Here is a 14,422-nt window from a genome sequence, read left to right as displayed (position 1 = left end):
GATATATTGGTGTTACAATCTTTCACCTGTTAATAATTTCATATCCGTGAGTATCAGCAATCCAGACACATTTCAATTTGCAATCGGCAGTTTTCCATTTTAATGTCAGCTAACTACTAGATGTAGGAGGTAGGTTTGTAGTATCTGACTTATGAGGTACCTAAGGTACCAAGTGCCACATTATAGGGCTGTCTGTAAGGGATGATTGGTATTCCACCACTCGTGTTCGAAGTCAAGCAACGCCCGTAATATATTAAGCACGTACATAACGATCATGAAGCCGTCCATCTCAGTGTGTTTAACTTAGAACATGGGTGGCTGACCGTACTTCTCGGCCTGTAACTGAGTGCTCGCAGCCACCCCTGCGTTGCAACCACTCGAAATAGCGCCCGGCGTCACCTTATACGGCGTAATGCAATCGCCGGCGGCGAACACACCGCGAACGCTAGACTGGTGTACCGGCGCGTCCGCCTGGATATCACCCATAGGTGTAAGGGCAAGCCCAAGCTGGCTGACGAAGGGGCCCTGAACGCTAGTTTGAGGGTTGTGAACTAGGAACTTCTCCTCTTTGCAGGACCCGTCCGCGAATTCTACTATAACCGAACTGGCCTCGGCGTTCTCTCGCAGACGTTTGATTTGACGGGGCTCCACTTTGAACTTGGGATTGTCGATGGTGCTGAGTTGAGTTGCCATTTCGGAGTTGCCGTGTGTGTATAGGGTCACGCTGTCGCTGAGCTGGGCCGCGTTTTCTGCCATGTGGACTGCCATGGCGGCTACCAAGATGGGAGAAACGACGAGCACGCCGGACGATGATGCGCCGCGATCTTCATAGCCGTGGCAGAATAGGCAGTGAAAGCTGAATGGGCGCTGCTGTCAATGAATACTCGATATGCAACGGAGAGGAAAATCTTGCGCTCACATTCGCTTGGTCCACAACTCTGCGTAGCCTTCGATGTCGGGGTAGGTATCAGACGATCCGACGGCAAGTATCACCTTACGAACGTTCCACTCCTTTCCCTGGGCGTCGCAGACCTTGAAATGGGAGTCGGTCTCCTTCTCAACCTTGGTCACTTCGACGTCGGCGAATTGGATGGTAGCGGAATAATTGGCTACGATGTCGTTTTTCGTCGCGCCGCGGAAGTCCTTGGGGTTCCTGTTCTCCCAACCGGGCACCATGTGCAGCTGGGACGCCTTCGCGTTTCGATAAGTTTTGGAATCGAAAACGACGGCAGTGTGCAGCTGGCGGGCGAGTGTTGCTGCGGCAGTTAGACCCGCGGGCCCGCCTCCGATGATCGCGACGTCGAGGAACTCCATGGTTAAAGCGATACAATAGGTCGTAGCTGAAAAGAGGGTTTTCGTTTTAGGTGCCTAAGTTAGAAAGGTAATAAGAGAGACAGCAGGATAAGTACCTAAGATATTTAGAAAGATCCCTTTTTTGGTTGGCGAGGAGGGTTGGTCTGAGCCTTATATCCCTTGCAGTTGAGGTGCTTGTTTGCTTTGTTGGCTTCTCATGAGACACGCAGCCAACAGCTAAAAGGCAACAAATCAAAAATTACAGTCCTTGTCCCGCGCCAACCCGTGCCATCCGAGAATACGTATTCCATGCAATGAGTCCCAAGAGCGCCCAAGCCTGACATTCAATAGGTGAGGTTAGGTACCTGATATTCTTTCCATCAACCGCATCAACCGCATCATCATTCCTTTAACACCCTATTTGTTCGACCCTTCCAACAATGGAATCGCAACGAAACGCGGCTGAGCATGCCGCGCAGCCCGGTAACTTGCGATTAATACTGATTATGGTTGCGCTTTGTTTAGCTGTCTTCTTGACGGGCATGGTATGGGCGCATGGCTTGGCGGCCGAAGCAACATCAGAACAACGCTGACATTCATCACAGGATCAAACTATCTTAGCTACGGCTACACCAGTTATCAGCGATGAATTCAATGCCCTAGCAGACATTGGGTGGTGGACAAACGCTTACTTCCTCACCCTGAGTAGCTTCCAGCTGTTCTACGGAAAGCTTTACAGCCACTTCTCCATCAAGCTGATCTATCTAGCCGCCGTCGCCTTATTCGAGGTCGGGTCTTTGATCTGTGCCACGGCTCCCAATTCCGTGGCTTTGATCATCGGCAGATCGATTGCCGGCCTCGGGGCCGCCGGCATTTTCTCTGGTGGCATATTGATCACGACCAAGATCATCCCTCTCGATCGCCGCGCCGCTTACTTGGGCATCATGTCTGGCGTGTTCGGGCTCGCAGCCATTATCGGCCCGTTTCTCGGTGGAGCACTGACCGATAGAGCTACCTGGAGATGGTGTTTCGGGATCAACCTGCCTCTAGGTGCTGTCACGGTCGTCCTGTGTGCCGCGTTCGTCCGTATGCCCAAGGAGCAGAGCACGCCAGCTACCAGCTTCGCCAAGAAATGCCAGCAGTTAGATATACCAGGGACGGCCTGCTTGGTCGGGGCCCTAATATGTCTCTTACTTGCGCTGCAGTGGGGAGGTTCAACATATCCTTGGAAGAATGGACGCATAATCGCCTTATTCATTGTCTTTGGTGTCTTGACGATTGTGTTTGTCGTAATTCAGACAACTTCGATTACCGGAACTGCGCGTACAATCCCTTCAAGCTTAGCGCGGAACCGTGACATATGGCTCGCCGCCAGCTATGCTATGTGTATAAGTGGCGGCGTCTATGTCGCTGTGGTCTACCTGTAAGTGATTTTTCGAGAGTTATTCTTTTTAGTTTGCCCCTTTAGTCTGTCTTGAGAGTCATTAATCCCTGGAAGGGACATCCACTCCTGAAACATACCCCATTGTCTTGCTAAGAATAGTAATTGCTGACTCCCTTTTGACAAAGTCCGGTATGGTTTCAAACAGTGCGTGGCTCTTCAGCCCTTTCGTCAGGAGCGTTGCTCTCTCCTCTGATTGCCGGATATGTTGTCGGCTCCATCATTGCAGGTGCAGTCACCAGCATGGTTGGATACTATAACCCGGGAATGATCGCAGGCACTGCGCTGGCAATAGCCGGGGCCGCACTTCTAACGACGATAAACCTAGACTCTTCTACAGCTCGAATTGTCGGGTATCAGTTGTTATATGGATTTGGCGTCGGCTTCGGCTTTGGGCAGCCCAGCTATGTAGTCCAAACCGTACTGCCAAGCGCCGACATACCTGTGGGGGTAACCTTTATCACGCTAACCCAAAATCTCAGCTCGTCCATTTTTGTGGCTGTGGCACAGAGTATCCTACAAGGCGAGCTGCGCTCCCGCCTTCAATCTGTAATCCCCGATTTGGACGTCTCCTCGCTCCTAAACTCAGGTGCCGGTGACTTGATATCTACGCTACCGCCAGAGAGCCGGGGGGCAGCAATTGAGGCTTACAGCCGCTCTCTCATACTGACGCTTTACATTTCGCTAGCTTTGAGTTGCGTATCTGTTATAGGGGCTTTGGGGATTCGGTGGGGCTCTATGAAGAAAGTCAAGAGTGAAGCTCTTAATGGTACAGAGCCTCAAACGATCGAACAGGAGGAAACAACGGAAATAAAGAGTGAAGAGCACCAGGTTAACGAAACTAATGAAAGCAAGTAATTCGAGGTAAGGGGTCGGTGCAAGTAATTCTGCATTACCAGTGTTCGATAATAGATTCTATTTTTGGAGACGGGTATAATATGTTCTGAATAGAGTTATTCGATATCCTAGTTGTTTAGGTTACCCACCTTAACCACTATGGACAATTTGTGTTATCTAGATTAGGTAGGCAGTTATATTTCTTATATGCTATTGTAAAGCCCTGCCTAGGTTCAAAGGGTTTCGAGTAATAAGTAGAGTTAATGTATGACCAGGACAGGAGCTTTTGTCTCTCTTCTTTATTATCAAATCATCAATAGCCCATACGTAAACGAATAACAACGATATAATGACCTCGATGGCTCAGCCTGTATCTCACACATTTGGGATAAAATTCATATGATAGTACACTTTTCCCGGATAAAAGTTACTATGTCATCTATCTCGTCTGGAATATTATACCAATGATACCGTCCCGGATAGATGTTCCACGAAACGTCGAATCCTGCCGCCTTAAGGACTCTCTGCGCAGCCTCTCCATTGCACATCTCGACCTTTTCATCTTCAGCACCATGCCCGAGGAATATCGGTGTAGACAACGACGTCCCCCTATCGGCAAAATGTGGAATGCCATTTGGATCTAGCAAATCGTCGAAAAGCTCGACGACCGGAACAATTGGGTTCCCTTTCGCACGGATATGCTCTTGTTCAGTTGATGCAAAGCTATATTCCTCGACAGGGCCAACCTTACCACCAAACACAAACGTCTCGCTTTCGCTTCCGATGAGGATGTCAATGTCAGGCTGGAACGGGAGCCATCCGCCCATCCCCACGAATCCCCCGAACGGAAACCAGGACGTAAGAAGGCAAAACAACGCCATCGCGCATCCCTGACCAAAACCACCCAAGACGACGTTTTCGTAAGAGACCTTTTGACACTCGTCCTTAATCAGACGGGTTATTTCATCGTGTGACTCCACAAGCCCCTTGACTTGGGAATAAGGTCGGTAGAAAAGGTCATCTAAAGAGGCTATATCGAACCACCCATGCGAGTTCGCTCGCCTTACTATACTCCGGCTGTCAGGCATGAGGTGGCGATAACCAGCAGTAGGAAATATAAAGCGCGCGCCGGGGAAGATTTCCGTCAGCTTCTTGCCGGCGGAGGTGAGGCTCGTCTCGATAAGCTCTTCCCCAAATTCACGGCCATTGGACCCTAGTTCGTGGAGAAGAACGAAGCTGTGGGTATGGTTTGATGCAGGCTCGATAGTAAAAGTTGATGAACGCTCAATGCTTGGTGCTAATGCTAACCCCATGGCCTTGCGAGTTGGCGTTGCGTTTATTTCGTCACAAAGATTTAGTACTGTACCTTGGGTAGGCATCTAGGTAGATAGGTAGGATGGATGTATGCCAACTTGGGAAATCTGGGGCGTTGAGTTCAGAAGCTTTTGAAATTATACAAGCTGAAAGATAATGAAATTGGCTTGTGAGTAATGACATAGGCATGTTTTACGCTAGGATTCCCAGAGAAAGCTGATAAACTGTAAGATGCAATTATAAAGGAAGTTTTCACAGGTTGTTTGTCCTTCCAACGTATTGAGTATAATTTATCTTAGAGAGGTATTCAATGTACCCCACCTAATATTAAGTTGAGAAGTGCCTTATAATAATTATTCATATGGCATGCCAGCTACATAGTAGGATTTAAGTAAGTAAGAGTTCGGATGCGGTGAGCTCATGTCGTAACTGTAACACCAACTTTAAGTTCTTCCCTCGGTTTTGATTGTATCACCGCTTTGCGATACAAGTACGACGTATCCCCCGTCCCCGGTCTGCGGCTAACTTCTCGGCCCCACATACCGGAGGATACGGAGGTACATGTACGTAGTCGCAATTTGAGCGGGTCCAAGTCTAAACGGCATAGCCACTCATATAGTGGCCAGTAGCCCGAAACTGATAACAGAATAATATGTACCTAAGATAGTTCCTTAGATAGTTCTATCCCAACATTGCACTTCGTTTAACTCTTTTCTCCTATTGTTTTTCTTTTCTTTTTTTTTTGTTCGACTTTCAACTACTGCTTCTGAATCTTCTTTTACCATGGTGCCAAAGGTCGACGAAGGCGAGAACCTCGCTCGCATGGAGCGCGGGGAGCTTTATTACGCTTTCACTCCGCAACTAATAGCTGGACGCCAACGATGCTCGCGTATCCTAAACCGACTTAACAACGCCGGTGATTTAACCCGCCGCGAGATTGCCGAGTACTGGAAAGAGTGAGAGGTGTACAAACCCCTCATTTGACGACCCGAGTATCGTGTTAACTGTTCGGGTAGACTGACCAAGGATGACCGCCCTCTTCCGCCTCCCGCGGCCACAGATGAAGAAGAGGATGCAGTCCTTCACGAGTATCCCTGGGTAGAACGGCCCATCAGGATGGACTATGGGTACAATGTTCAGGTCGGAAGCAATGTATTCATAAATTTCAACTGTACTATCATCGATACCTGTAAGGTATTCATCGGCTCGCGCACTCTCATCGGGCCGAACGTATCCTTTTTTAGCGGGACGCACCCCTTAGATCCAGACCTGCGCAACGGTACCAACGGGCCGGAACTCGGGAAGCCAATTACCATCGGCAGCGACTGCTGGATAGCCGGGAATGTAATAATACTCCCCGGTGTGACGGTCGGTGATGGATGTACAATTGGAGCGGGGAGTGTAGTAACCAAGGTAAGTCGACGTCCGCTAGCTTATAGACTGTCCCATCGTTAATAATTCTTTACTTGTAGGATGTTCCGGCTTATCATTGCGTGGCTGGAAACCCTGCTAAAATAATTCGCAAAATTGAACGAAAATTTAAAGCTGAACAAGACGCTTTAAAAGATAAGCTTGCGACACCCGAGCCATGACAGCCGAAACGGATTATAAATACGGGCTGGCCTTGTAAATGTCTCTCAATATCATCAAGCACCGGTTTTCCCTGCCCTTCCACGGCCCAGTTCATTCTCTCGGCGATGCTCATGAACACCAAAAAATATTCCAGAAGGATGAGAGCGTGCGGGTCGAGGGATTCTACATCTTTGATAATCATTTCGTCGAGCGTGCACGACCACCAAATTGCCATCCTAGGCTCAACAGACGACCTAGCATATTCTAGGAGTTTGGTGCACATTTCTAGCCCATCGATAGCACGGTCACAGTGTTCTGTCTTAGATAAGGGCAATTCTCCTTGAAATACTAAAAGTAGAGAAAACAAGGCAAGAAACATATCGAGAGGAAGTAATGTGTGCTCAAGAGATGGGATGCTATGACTGGAAGTTAATGCACTTTAGAATCACTAAGTAAGAAAAGAATAGAGAACTACCTTTTCTTTTCGCTCTTTTCGCCTCGAAAAGCCATATGCCATTATGTATGCAAATTCGGTTTTTGATATCAGAGGGAGAAACGGTTCGAGACTAATATGTAGCCTCTAACAACCGTAAATAGCTCTAATAAGTTGTGAATGGGATCTTCGAGTCTCATATCATCCATTCTTGGCGGGAGTGATTAGACATAAATTACCACCATCATCGATATTGAATCGGCTGTAGAAGTGCAATAATGGTGTAATAGTTCAAACTCTCGACATTTGTCGATTCCCGACGGAGTTGACACTGTGGAATTGGCCCTAGCTAATATGCCGAGATTAGTGAAAGTTGTTTGCGAGTCCGCGTCTTGAGAGCTAGCATCATCTGATGATTGAGAGACCAAAGCTCCAGTAGGTAGGCGAGAAAGACCAATTTTAAGGACGGAGGGTATAGTTGACGCCGTATCGTATACAATTGGCACATGGCCATTAGGTCAACAGTTGTACCTTAATTTTCCTTGGCTTGCTGATGATACGACCATTTCGGGACTCCGGGCGGCTTCGTATAGAAGCCATATTGGATTAGAATTGAAGCACGAAAGTTAGTGCAGTTACGCAGGTAAATATAATCCAGAAAACAATGGAAAAGGAGAGAAAATGTAACTTACAACACACTGTCGTCAGAATACGAGTATACCCAACCCGAACCAAAAAAAAATCTCTGATTAGCTGGATCTCATAAAGTCTCTTTCCGCATTAGGCACTATTTGTGTCACGCCTGAAAAATCCAAGCTGTAACCCCCGACTCATCTTACAGCTGCAATGGACCCTTATGCAGGTCTGGTCTGTCACATGGACTAATCATGTACAAGCGTATACCTAAGATCTAAAGCAAAGATCTCGAGTACGACTACCTGCCTAAGGTGAACGAAGAGAAACCCGAGATAATACGAAAGGAAGATGGACATAATCGAGTTGACGGATGGGGATGCATTTGTTCCCCTCCGACGGCGATGGCTTACAAAAGTCTTCGTCACCAGCAATTTTGTATCACTGCTCTTCCAATCTTCTGGTATGAAATTATTATCTATCCAAGTCCTTTACCAATAAAATACTTTGTTGGCTAACTGCATTACCTATCGTAGACGACGGTCTGATGGCCGTAAGTGATGACTCTTGCAACGTCAACAAAAACATGATCGACATAGGTCTCTTCGTGCAGCTCGCCTTCCTCAGCTTGTTATCCTCGTAGCGATGGTTTGGATGAATTAGTTCCATCCTAGTGAGATTGGTATTCTTCTTTGTGGGCACGAGCCGAAGGAGAATAGGCTAGAACTGGTAACTGCGAGATTTGCCGGGAAAAGTTGAAGATGAGGGAGTTCAGGTACGGTTGGGAAATGATCGCATACATCTTATATTAGGTTAGGTACCTAGGAGGTAGGTTGGGGTAATCCCTTCTCCTCGGATAAGGGGTATATGTAGCCCCCTCACTGGCTAAGGATTGACTTTTCACCTCAACGTTCGACATAATACAATTTCATAAGCAGTTATGCTCTGAAAGATTCACTATTTGCTTCATAGGAGGTACTTAAATGATTCAACTACGATCATTCTAATGCCTAATAGAATGTTAGCGCTAGAAACCACGAATTCGTTTACGTTGCTTTCTAAACATCATATAATCATGAGCGCTATAGCATCGTTATTCGGCTGACTTTTCATATTTCTCGTGTTTGACACTTGGCTACCTATATATATGCTTTGCTACTGGCAATATTTGACATGGTATCTAGCTAATTAAGCCAAAGCTATAAAAACAGATCGAGCGAGCTTATTTAAAGCACATCAGGGGCTATCGGAATCAAATTCCGTATTGCTTTGAAAACCAATCTGATATGTAGCGACGGGCAAATGGCCCTTTTGATCAATAACGCCTCGTGGCGATTTCTCCTATCCAGCTTCATCGTATGTTCCAAGTCGATTTTCAAGTATACGACACTGAAACGCCCCTTTCGGGAGCCCTGAATTGCAAATATCTCAGGCCCAGTGTGAGCGCTGGGCCTGCCACAAGTAGTAGCCAATATCGACGGGCATATGCAAAATTATCTGAGAGTGTATGCCTATGCTCTGTTAGTGACTGTGAGGTATGTAGGTACTTTCGCCATCAATGTGAACATACTAAAAGACCAAAACCTATTTGGGTATTCGAGTTTTGTGTCATCCAAATAGGAGAGTTATCCGACTGCGTCGCCACCGGTGCTTTAACCAGATAACTCGAAGACAGGAGTGCCGTGAAGCTCTCCGTAGGAATCAGGTAGCTTTGCCGACTCCTTACTGTCTAGCGGCGTGGTAATCTGACTTTTCTCATTGTTGCTCGAATCCTTTGTGGATTTTCTCATGCGACGAAAAAAATAAACACCTAAACCTGCCAGGGCGACAGCGCAGAAACATGCCACGCTTATACCTGCTATTGCTCCTTTACTCAGGGTTGAATCTGATGATTCGGCCGTCTGGTCGGTTTCCGGAGTTGGACCAGCGATTGGTGCGATACTGATGCTTGGTACCCCTGACGAAGATGGAATGAATGACGTATCAAAAGTCGTCAACAGGGATTGCGGCAGGCTAGACTGCAATACGGATGAACTGGTAGACGGATGATCGATTATCAAGTTGGTTGTAACTCGCAATGGCAGTGGCGGTTTGCTCTGATCTGCGTCCCTGTAACAAGTGTTGTCGTCACCACAATGATATCCCCAGGGACAACAACCGGTCCCGCATGTGTATAGCTTTCCTTCACGAACTGTCGTCTGGATACTGGCGAGGGAGGTCTGTTGATTCAAGTCGCAAGCGATGGGGTCAATATTGACACAGTCTTCCTCGCTTGTGTTTGGACAACATAGAACCGTGGTGTTGGCCGCAAGGACGATACATGTGGTGTCTTCACTACAGTAAAATATCTGAGGAGAAGGCGGGTCGCACTGATTGTAATGAATGCCTCCGACGTCCATCCTGCCTATTTTGTTTGCTACTATTATCTGAGTAGGGTATTTGAGTAAGTTTTTTTTTGTTTTTTTTTTAAGCTTGGAGATACTCAGCTGGTGCCTAGAATGAATTCACGAAACACACATTCGCAAGTTGGAACATCAAAAGGAGAAGGTTTGAGAGGTTTGTAAAGAGGTTTGTAAAGAGTGAAGGGCCACCACGTATTAGGGGTATGGGATGGGTATGCCAAGTGAGATGTACAAAGTGAAATGACAGTGCTAGCTCAAATCTTCCTCGGTGCGGCAAGTTTGTTTTTTTCAAATGCCTCCAATTAAAGACGGCAGAATTGGTGATATTCTTGGTAGGCCGCCAAGCTAGGGTATGTTTTGTTATCACAACGGTCCTCAACCTAGCAAACTTGCAGAGAGCATGGACCTTAATTACCTATCTAGGTAGGTACCTGTTTTGTGTAGATCACATAGTATTTTTTTTTTAAAAAAAAATCTGATCTTCTCTTCCGTACCATAACTTCATACTATGTCGTTTTCATACTCCTACCTTTTGCTTGTCTCTATAGGTGGATACCTAGTTAGGAGGCCCTGCATGCCTGCCATTTTACTGTTGATGGAATAGATAATGACAATTTATTTGACTTAACTGGAATGCACTTGAGTTACTAGGTATCTTAGGTATATATACACATAATTTTGTGACTCTATTTTTCGTATTTTATTGTAGAATCGTCAAGCATTTAGTGAAGTATTTCATATACAAGCATTTCTTTATCGATAAAATAATTTTGGCGTTGAAAGATGCCTTACATAGTATGTAATGATTAGTAAGCTTCGATCTCAGATAGAAAATTCAAAGCTCCGTGGGGTTTAGATTAAATACCTCTAACCAAATGAGGATATTACCTAGGTACCTTTGAAGGGAGGGGGGGAAAAGAAGGGAAAAAAGGAAAGACCGATAAATATCCGGCACGGTACTACAACCTCCAATTGTTTGACAGCAACGAACTGTAAAAGACTTTACATGCCTGCCTGCCTCCCCACACACGCAACCCACGGCAAAGGAGAAAAAAAAGGAAAGAAAAAAAAAAAAAAAAAAAAAACCTTGGCCAGTCCGGTCCAGTTTATTAGTTTGACCTAAAGACTCATACACGCAGACCTCAATACCCCTGCTGTTTCTAAATTTCCACAGAAATTATTCCATCGCCACCCAAGTTTCCTTCCGTCTCTACACAATTTCTAACACTTATCCTCAATTGCCTCGCCATATTCGTCATTGTTGTTCCTTCCTATTATATCATCCTTCCTCGTCCCTCGTCCTTTCCCAGCTCGGATCTAGATCTTCTCCCCGTCCGTCTTAGTCCGCCTTGATACCCGATTACGTTAGCGTGCGCCGCGTCCTACTGATTGGAAGTTACCACTGAGGTTACCGTAGAAGTATACAAGGTATGTAATAACAGTAATACAGGTACCTGCCCTATTGCCCTATTGTTATTGTAGTACTGCAGTACCTACCTACACTTTACATAGTAGAGGTACCTAGGTATTGCAGGCGTTGCCCGCTGCCCGCTTGCCCACTTCGTACCTACCTTCTCCGAACCCGTCTAAACAAAATCTCCAAATCACAATCGCAACCAGCGTTTCTCCACCACAACTCTAATAAACCTTCCTCCATTTTATCCATCACCCACTTCTACTCCTACATACAATTTTACAAATCTCTTCCTGACGGACATTTACCATCCCCGCCATCCACACCCAAAAAAAAATATCGCCTTTCTCATCTCCCCTCTCTACCTTCCCCTAACACTATCATCGACTAGTTCGATTCCTCCCTCCCACCCAATCCGGACAGTTTCTTGCTTTGTCCCTCTTGAGACGCAACGTTTCGTCCCGATATTTTCTATCAGGCCATTGAAGCCGACGCAGAGTCTAGGTTTCGCTACAACCGTATAATTCGTTTGTGAAATCATTGCCATCTCTAATAAAGAGGGTAGCTTTTTTTTCGTTATCAAGCACCCCTCTTCTTGACCTTGTCGATAAGATCGCTTCTACCTAATCAGGCGCGCAAATTTCTTCACAACCCAGCGCAACCATGGCGACAAACGGCAACGTCAACCATACCGACCAATTCTCGGCGGCCCCTGCTGCTACAGCTTCCGGAAACCCTGCTCCTCCTACCGACCAGACAAGTACCACCAGCTCCAATAACAACCTTGGAAAGGATGAGGTCGCTTGGTTTTTCGTCGAGCAGTACTACACCACCCTCAGCAAAAACCCAGAGAAGCTTCACGTAAGTCTCTAGCATATGCAACATTCGACAGGAAAACGTTTACTAATTCACTGTCTAGTTATTCTACGGAAAGCGCTCTCAGTTCGTCTATGGTCTTGAGGCAGAGGTCGCCAACGTTTCTGTCGGCAGACAGGTATGTTTTACCAAGAATTCCGTCGTGACTATTATTTTCAGTTCTGTACTGATGCGCTTTGTGTAGAACATCCAGGAGCGTATCAAGCAGCTAGATTTCCAAGACTGCAAGGTTCGTGTCTCCAATGTCGACTCTCAGGCCTCGTACGACAATATCGTCATTCAAGTTATTGGCGAGACTTCCAACAAAGCTGGAGATCCAAAGAAGTTTGTTCAGACCTTTGTTCTAGCCGGCCAGCCATCAGGATACTTCGTCTTGAACGACATTCTTCGATACATAGATGAGGAAGGTGACGAGGAGCCGGCTGAGACTGCTCAGGAGGAGCAAGCAGAGCCTGCGGCCCAGGCTATCCCGGCAGCCAAAGAGGAGCCAGAAACGCAACCCGCAGCACCAGTTGAGCAGCCTTCATCACTTGATGCCGGCGTTGTCGAAAAGAAATTGGAGGAAGTGAGCGCCGCTCCCGAAGAAAGCGCTCCGATCAACGGTGATGTACCGGCTGAGGCAGTTGCCAATGAAACCCCGGCAGCTCCAGAGCCCGCGAAAGAGTCCGAATCTAAGGCTGCCCCCGATGCTGAGGAGATAGCTCAGGAGATCGCAGAAGAAGATGCCAAGGAGCCGGAGAAGCCCGCCGACCCAAAACCAGCACCCGCGCAAGCACGCCAGCCTCAAGCAAACACCACTGCTGCTCCTGCTGCTCCTGCTGCTCCGGCTCCGGCCCAACCAGCTAAGCCCATGACATGGGCGAGCCGAGTGGCTGCCGGTGCTGGTCCCCGGCCTGTGGTACCTCTTCCGAAGGCTGCAACCCCTGCAACCCCTGCAGCAGCGCCGCAATCCCGCCCGGTCGCTTCCACACAGCCAGCAGTATCTCAAGCACCCGCCCCAACCCAAAGCTCCGAGGCCGCAACACCCACTACGCCTGCTAAAGAGACATCTACAGAGTGGCAGACAGCCGGCGGTGACTCAAAGCGACAGAACAGACCTCAGTCGATTTCTGGACCCCAAACTGACAAGGATGGCACTATGGGATACGTAAAATACGTCACAGATAAGGTAGACAAGGACGAATTGAGGGCAGCATTAGCTCAGCACGGCGAGTTAGTCTACTTCGATATTAACCGTTCGAAGGTAAGTCATGATCAATTTTTAATTATGTTACTCAATCTGACATTTTGCAGAACTGTGCGTTTGTCGAGTTCGCCACTCACGCTGGGTACCAAGCTGCTGTAGCCGCGAACCCTCACGTAGTTAATGGCGAGAGCATCGTTGTGGAGCCCCGCCGTCCCAAGGCAGGTGCTTATGGTGGTAGCAACTACAACTCAGGGCGGGGAAATTTACAGAACCGCCCGGGAGGCCGCGGAGGATTCGAGGGCCGGTCTGGTAGCCAGGGTGGACGAGGTAACTTTGGAGGACAGGGTCGTGGTCGAGGTGGTGGTGGTGCGCCCCGAGGCCGAGGTGCCTCTCAAGCTACGAACGCATGAATATTCTAGTTACGGTACGAGGTCTTACGAAGTGAAGTAGGTACGGAGTGTATCCGGACTCGGAACTCTCAAGGAGCGGGAAGCCGTCACTGCCACGCCTCAGAAAAGCGTTAGATGCAGGATTTTGGAGTTTAGAGATGGAGTGGTTTATGACTTGTACCAGAGTCTATGCAGACATCTCTCAGGAGGGGGGGTGTTGTCTTCAAGTCGGGTTTAATTTGAGCACGCATATATCATTGCACGGTGATCCCTTCAGCTAATGGGGCCTCTCTTCTGCTTGGAGAGGGGGTTTGTACATTGATGGACGGCTGGAAAAGTTGGCATTCATCTGCATGGGAGGAGTGAATGGGTGATATTGGGAAATTCAAAGGGCCAGACTTGTACAGTTGTACAATAGGGGCAAAGTGAAAAGAATTTTTTTAAGACTACGTTATGTGTACTACCTAGTGTAATGCTACGACTGAACGACTGGTGTTAATAACTCTGAATCTCGCAGTTACCTGTCGGCGTCAAGGATGCATTAGAATCCGACGTGATGCTTGTTAAAAAAAAAAAAAAAAAAAAGTCTGCAGTAAACAAGGACTTGTCATAATTGAATATCCATACTCTTG

The 14,422-nt window shown here is 47.4% G+C and overlaps 7 protein-coding genes across 7 annotated transcripts; 4 read left to right on the top strand and 3 right to left on the bottom strand.

The window, feature by feature from the left end:
- Positions 1-120: 120 nt before the first annotated feature.
- On the bottom strand, positions 121-1,845 carry F4812DRAFT_334066 (FAD/NAD(P)-binding domain-containing protein). Its single transcript, XM_047931585.1, has 2 exons — positions 920-1,845; positions 121-856 (listed from the first exon to the last, which is right to left on the bottom strand). The coding sequence occupies exons 1-2, from the start codon at positions 1,312-1,314 to the stop codon at positions 304-306; spliced, it is 948 nt and encodes a 315-aa protein (XP_047791859.1). The 5' UTR covers positions 1,315-1,845; the 3' UTR covers positions 121-303.
- On the top strand, positions 1,483-3,993 carry F4812DRAFT_423522 (major facilitator superfamily domain-containing protein). The gene is made up of 4 exons (XM_047933765.1): positions 1,483-1,838; positions 1,899-2,716; positions 2,863-3,757; positions 3,847-3,993. Exons 1-3 carry the CDS (start codon positions 1,734-1,736, stop codon positions 3,590-3,592), a joined length of 1,653 nt encoding a protein of 550 aa, XP_047791858.1. The 5' UTR covers positions 1,483-1,733; the 3' UTR covers positions 3,593-3,757; positions 3,847-3,993.
- Positions 3,967-4,884, bottom strand: F4812DRAFT_458077 (acyl-protein thioesterase; the record flags this gene model as incomplete). Its single annotated transcript, XM_047937295.1, has 1 exon — positions 3,967-4,884. One exon carries the CDS (start codon positions 4,882-4,884, stop codon positions 3,967-3,969), a length of 918 nt encoding a protein of 305 aa, XP_047791857.1.
- A 784-nt stretch (positions 4,885-5,668) lies between these two features.
- Positions 5,669-6,725, top strand: F4812DRAFT_458076 (trimeric LpxA-like protein; the record flags this gene model as incomplete). Its single annotated transcript, XM_047937294.1, has 3 exons — positions 5,669-5,841; positions 5,902-6,298; positions 6,537-6,725. 3 exons carry the CDS (start codon positions 5,669-5,671, stop codon positions 6,723-6,725), a joined length of 759 nt encoding a protein of 252 aa, XP_047791856.1.
- Positions 6,726-7,796: 1,071 nt separating this feature from the next.
- Positions 7,797-8,380, top strand: F4812DRAFT_334033 (uncharacterized protein). The gene is made up of 2 exons (XM_047931584.1): positions 7,797-7,986; positions 8,060-8,380. The coding sequence occupies exons 1-2, from the start codon at positions 7,875-7,877 to the stop codon at positions 8,164-8,166; spliced, it is 219 nt and encodes a 72-aa protein (XP_047791855.1). The 5' UTR covers positions 7,797-7,874; the 3' UTR covers positions 8,167-8,380.
- A 239-nt stretch (positions 8,381-8,619) lies between these two features.
- On the bottom strand, positions 8,620-10,230 carry F4812DRAFT_423517 (uncharacterized protein). Its single transcript, XM_047933764.1, has 2 exons — positions 9,094-10,230; positions 8,620-9,034 (listed from the first exon to the last, which is right to left on the bottom strand). Exon 1 carries the CDS (start codon positions 9,920-9,922, stop codon positions 9,176-9,178), a length of 747 nt encoding a protein of 248 aa, XP_047791854.1. The 5' UTR covers positions 9,923-10,230; the 3' UTR covers positions 8,620-9,034; positions 9,094-9,175.
- A 1,278-nt stretch (positions 10,231-11,508) lies between these two features.
- F4812DRAFT_423514 (uncharacterized protein) lies at positions 11,509-14,401 on the top strand. The gene is made up of 5 exons (XM_047933763.1): positions 11,509-11,843; positions 11,905-12,200; positions 12,259-12,333; positions 12,400-13,458; positions 13,509-14,401. The coding sequence occupies exons 2-5, from the start codon at positions 12,003-12,005 to the stop codon at positions 13,809-13,811; spliced, it is 1,635 nt and encodes a 544-aa protein (XP_047791853.1). The 5' UTR covers positions 11,509-11,843; positions 11,905-12,002; the 3' UTR covers positions 13,812-14,401.
- Positions 14,402-14,422: the final 21 nt, after the last annotated feature.

The sequence above is a fragment of the Daldinia caldariorum genome, assembly GCF_022478825.1.
Source record: "Daldinia caldariorum strain CBS 122874 unplaced genomic scaffold F4812scaffold_5, whole genome shotgun sequence".
NCBI lineage: Eukaryota > Fungi > Ascomycota > Sordariomycetes > Xylariales > Hypoxylaceae > Daldinia > Daldinia caldariorum.
Note: the sequence above shows the minus strand (reverse complement) of the source record. Positions and strands in the feature narration are given on the sequence as shown.

What these genes read in the sequence shown, in the direction of transcription:
- F4812DRAFT_334033 (XM_047931584.1), top strand. Translation starts at nt 7,875, where the DNA reads ATGGACATAATCGAGTTGACGGATGGGGATGCATTTGTTCCCCTCCGA. An exon ending in ACTGCTCTTCCAATCTTCTG is followed by an intron (nt 7,987 to 8,059) that starts GTATGAAATTAT and finishes TACCTATCGTAG; the next exon opens with ACGACGGTCTGATGGCCGTA.
- F4812DRAFT_423514 (XM_047933763.1), top strand. Translation starts at nt 12,003, where the DNA reads ATGGCGACAAACGGCAACGTCAACCATACCGACCAATTCTCGGCGGCC. An exon ending in AAAACCCAGAGAAGCTTCAC is followed by an intron (nt 12,201 to 12,258) that starts GTAAGTCTCTAG and finishes TTCACTGTCTAG; the next exon opens with TTATTCTACGGAAAGCGCTC. An exon ending in ACGTTTCTGTCGGCAGACAG is followed by an intron (nt 12,334 to 12,399) that starts GTATGTTTTACC and finishes CGCTTTGTGTAG; the next exon opens with AACATCCAGGAGCGTATCAA.
- F4812DRAFT_423522 (XM_047933765.1), top strand. Translation starts at nt 1,734, where the DNA reads ATGGAATCGCAACGAAACGCGGCTGAGCATGCCGCGCAGCCCGGTAAC. An exon ending in CTGTCTTCTTGACGGGCATG is followed by an intron (nt 1,839 to 1,898) that starts GTATGGGCGCAT and finishes CATTCATCACAG; the next exon opens with GATCAAACTATCTTAGCTAC. An exon ending in TATGTCGCTGTGGTCTACCT is followed by an intron (nt 2,717 to 2,862) that starts GTAAGTGATTTT and finishes CTTTTGACAAAG; the next exon opens with TCCGGTATGGTTTCAAACAG.
- F4812DRAFT_334066 (XM_047931585.1), bottom strand. Translation starts at nt 1,314, where the DNA reads ATGGAGTTCCTCGACGTCGCGATCATCGGAGGCGGGCCCGCGGGTCTA. An exon ending in GAGTTGTGGACCAAGCGAAT is followed by an intron (nt 857 to 919) that starts GTGAGCGCAAGA and finishes GCGCCCATTCAG; the next exon opens with CTTTCACTGCCTATTCTGCC.
- F4812DRAFT_423517 (XM_047933764.1), bottom strand. Translation starts at nt 9,922, where the DNA reads ATGGACGTCGGAGGCATTCATTACAATCAGTGCGACCCGCCTTCTCCT.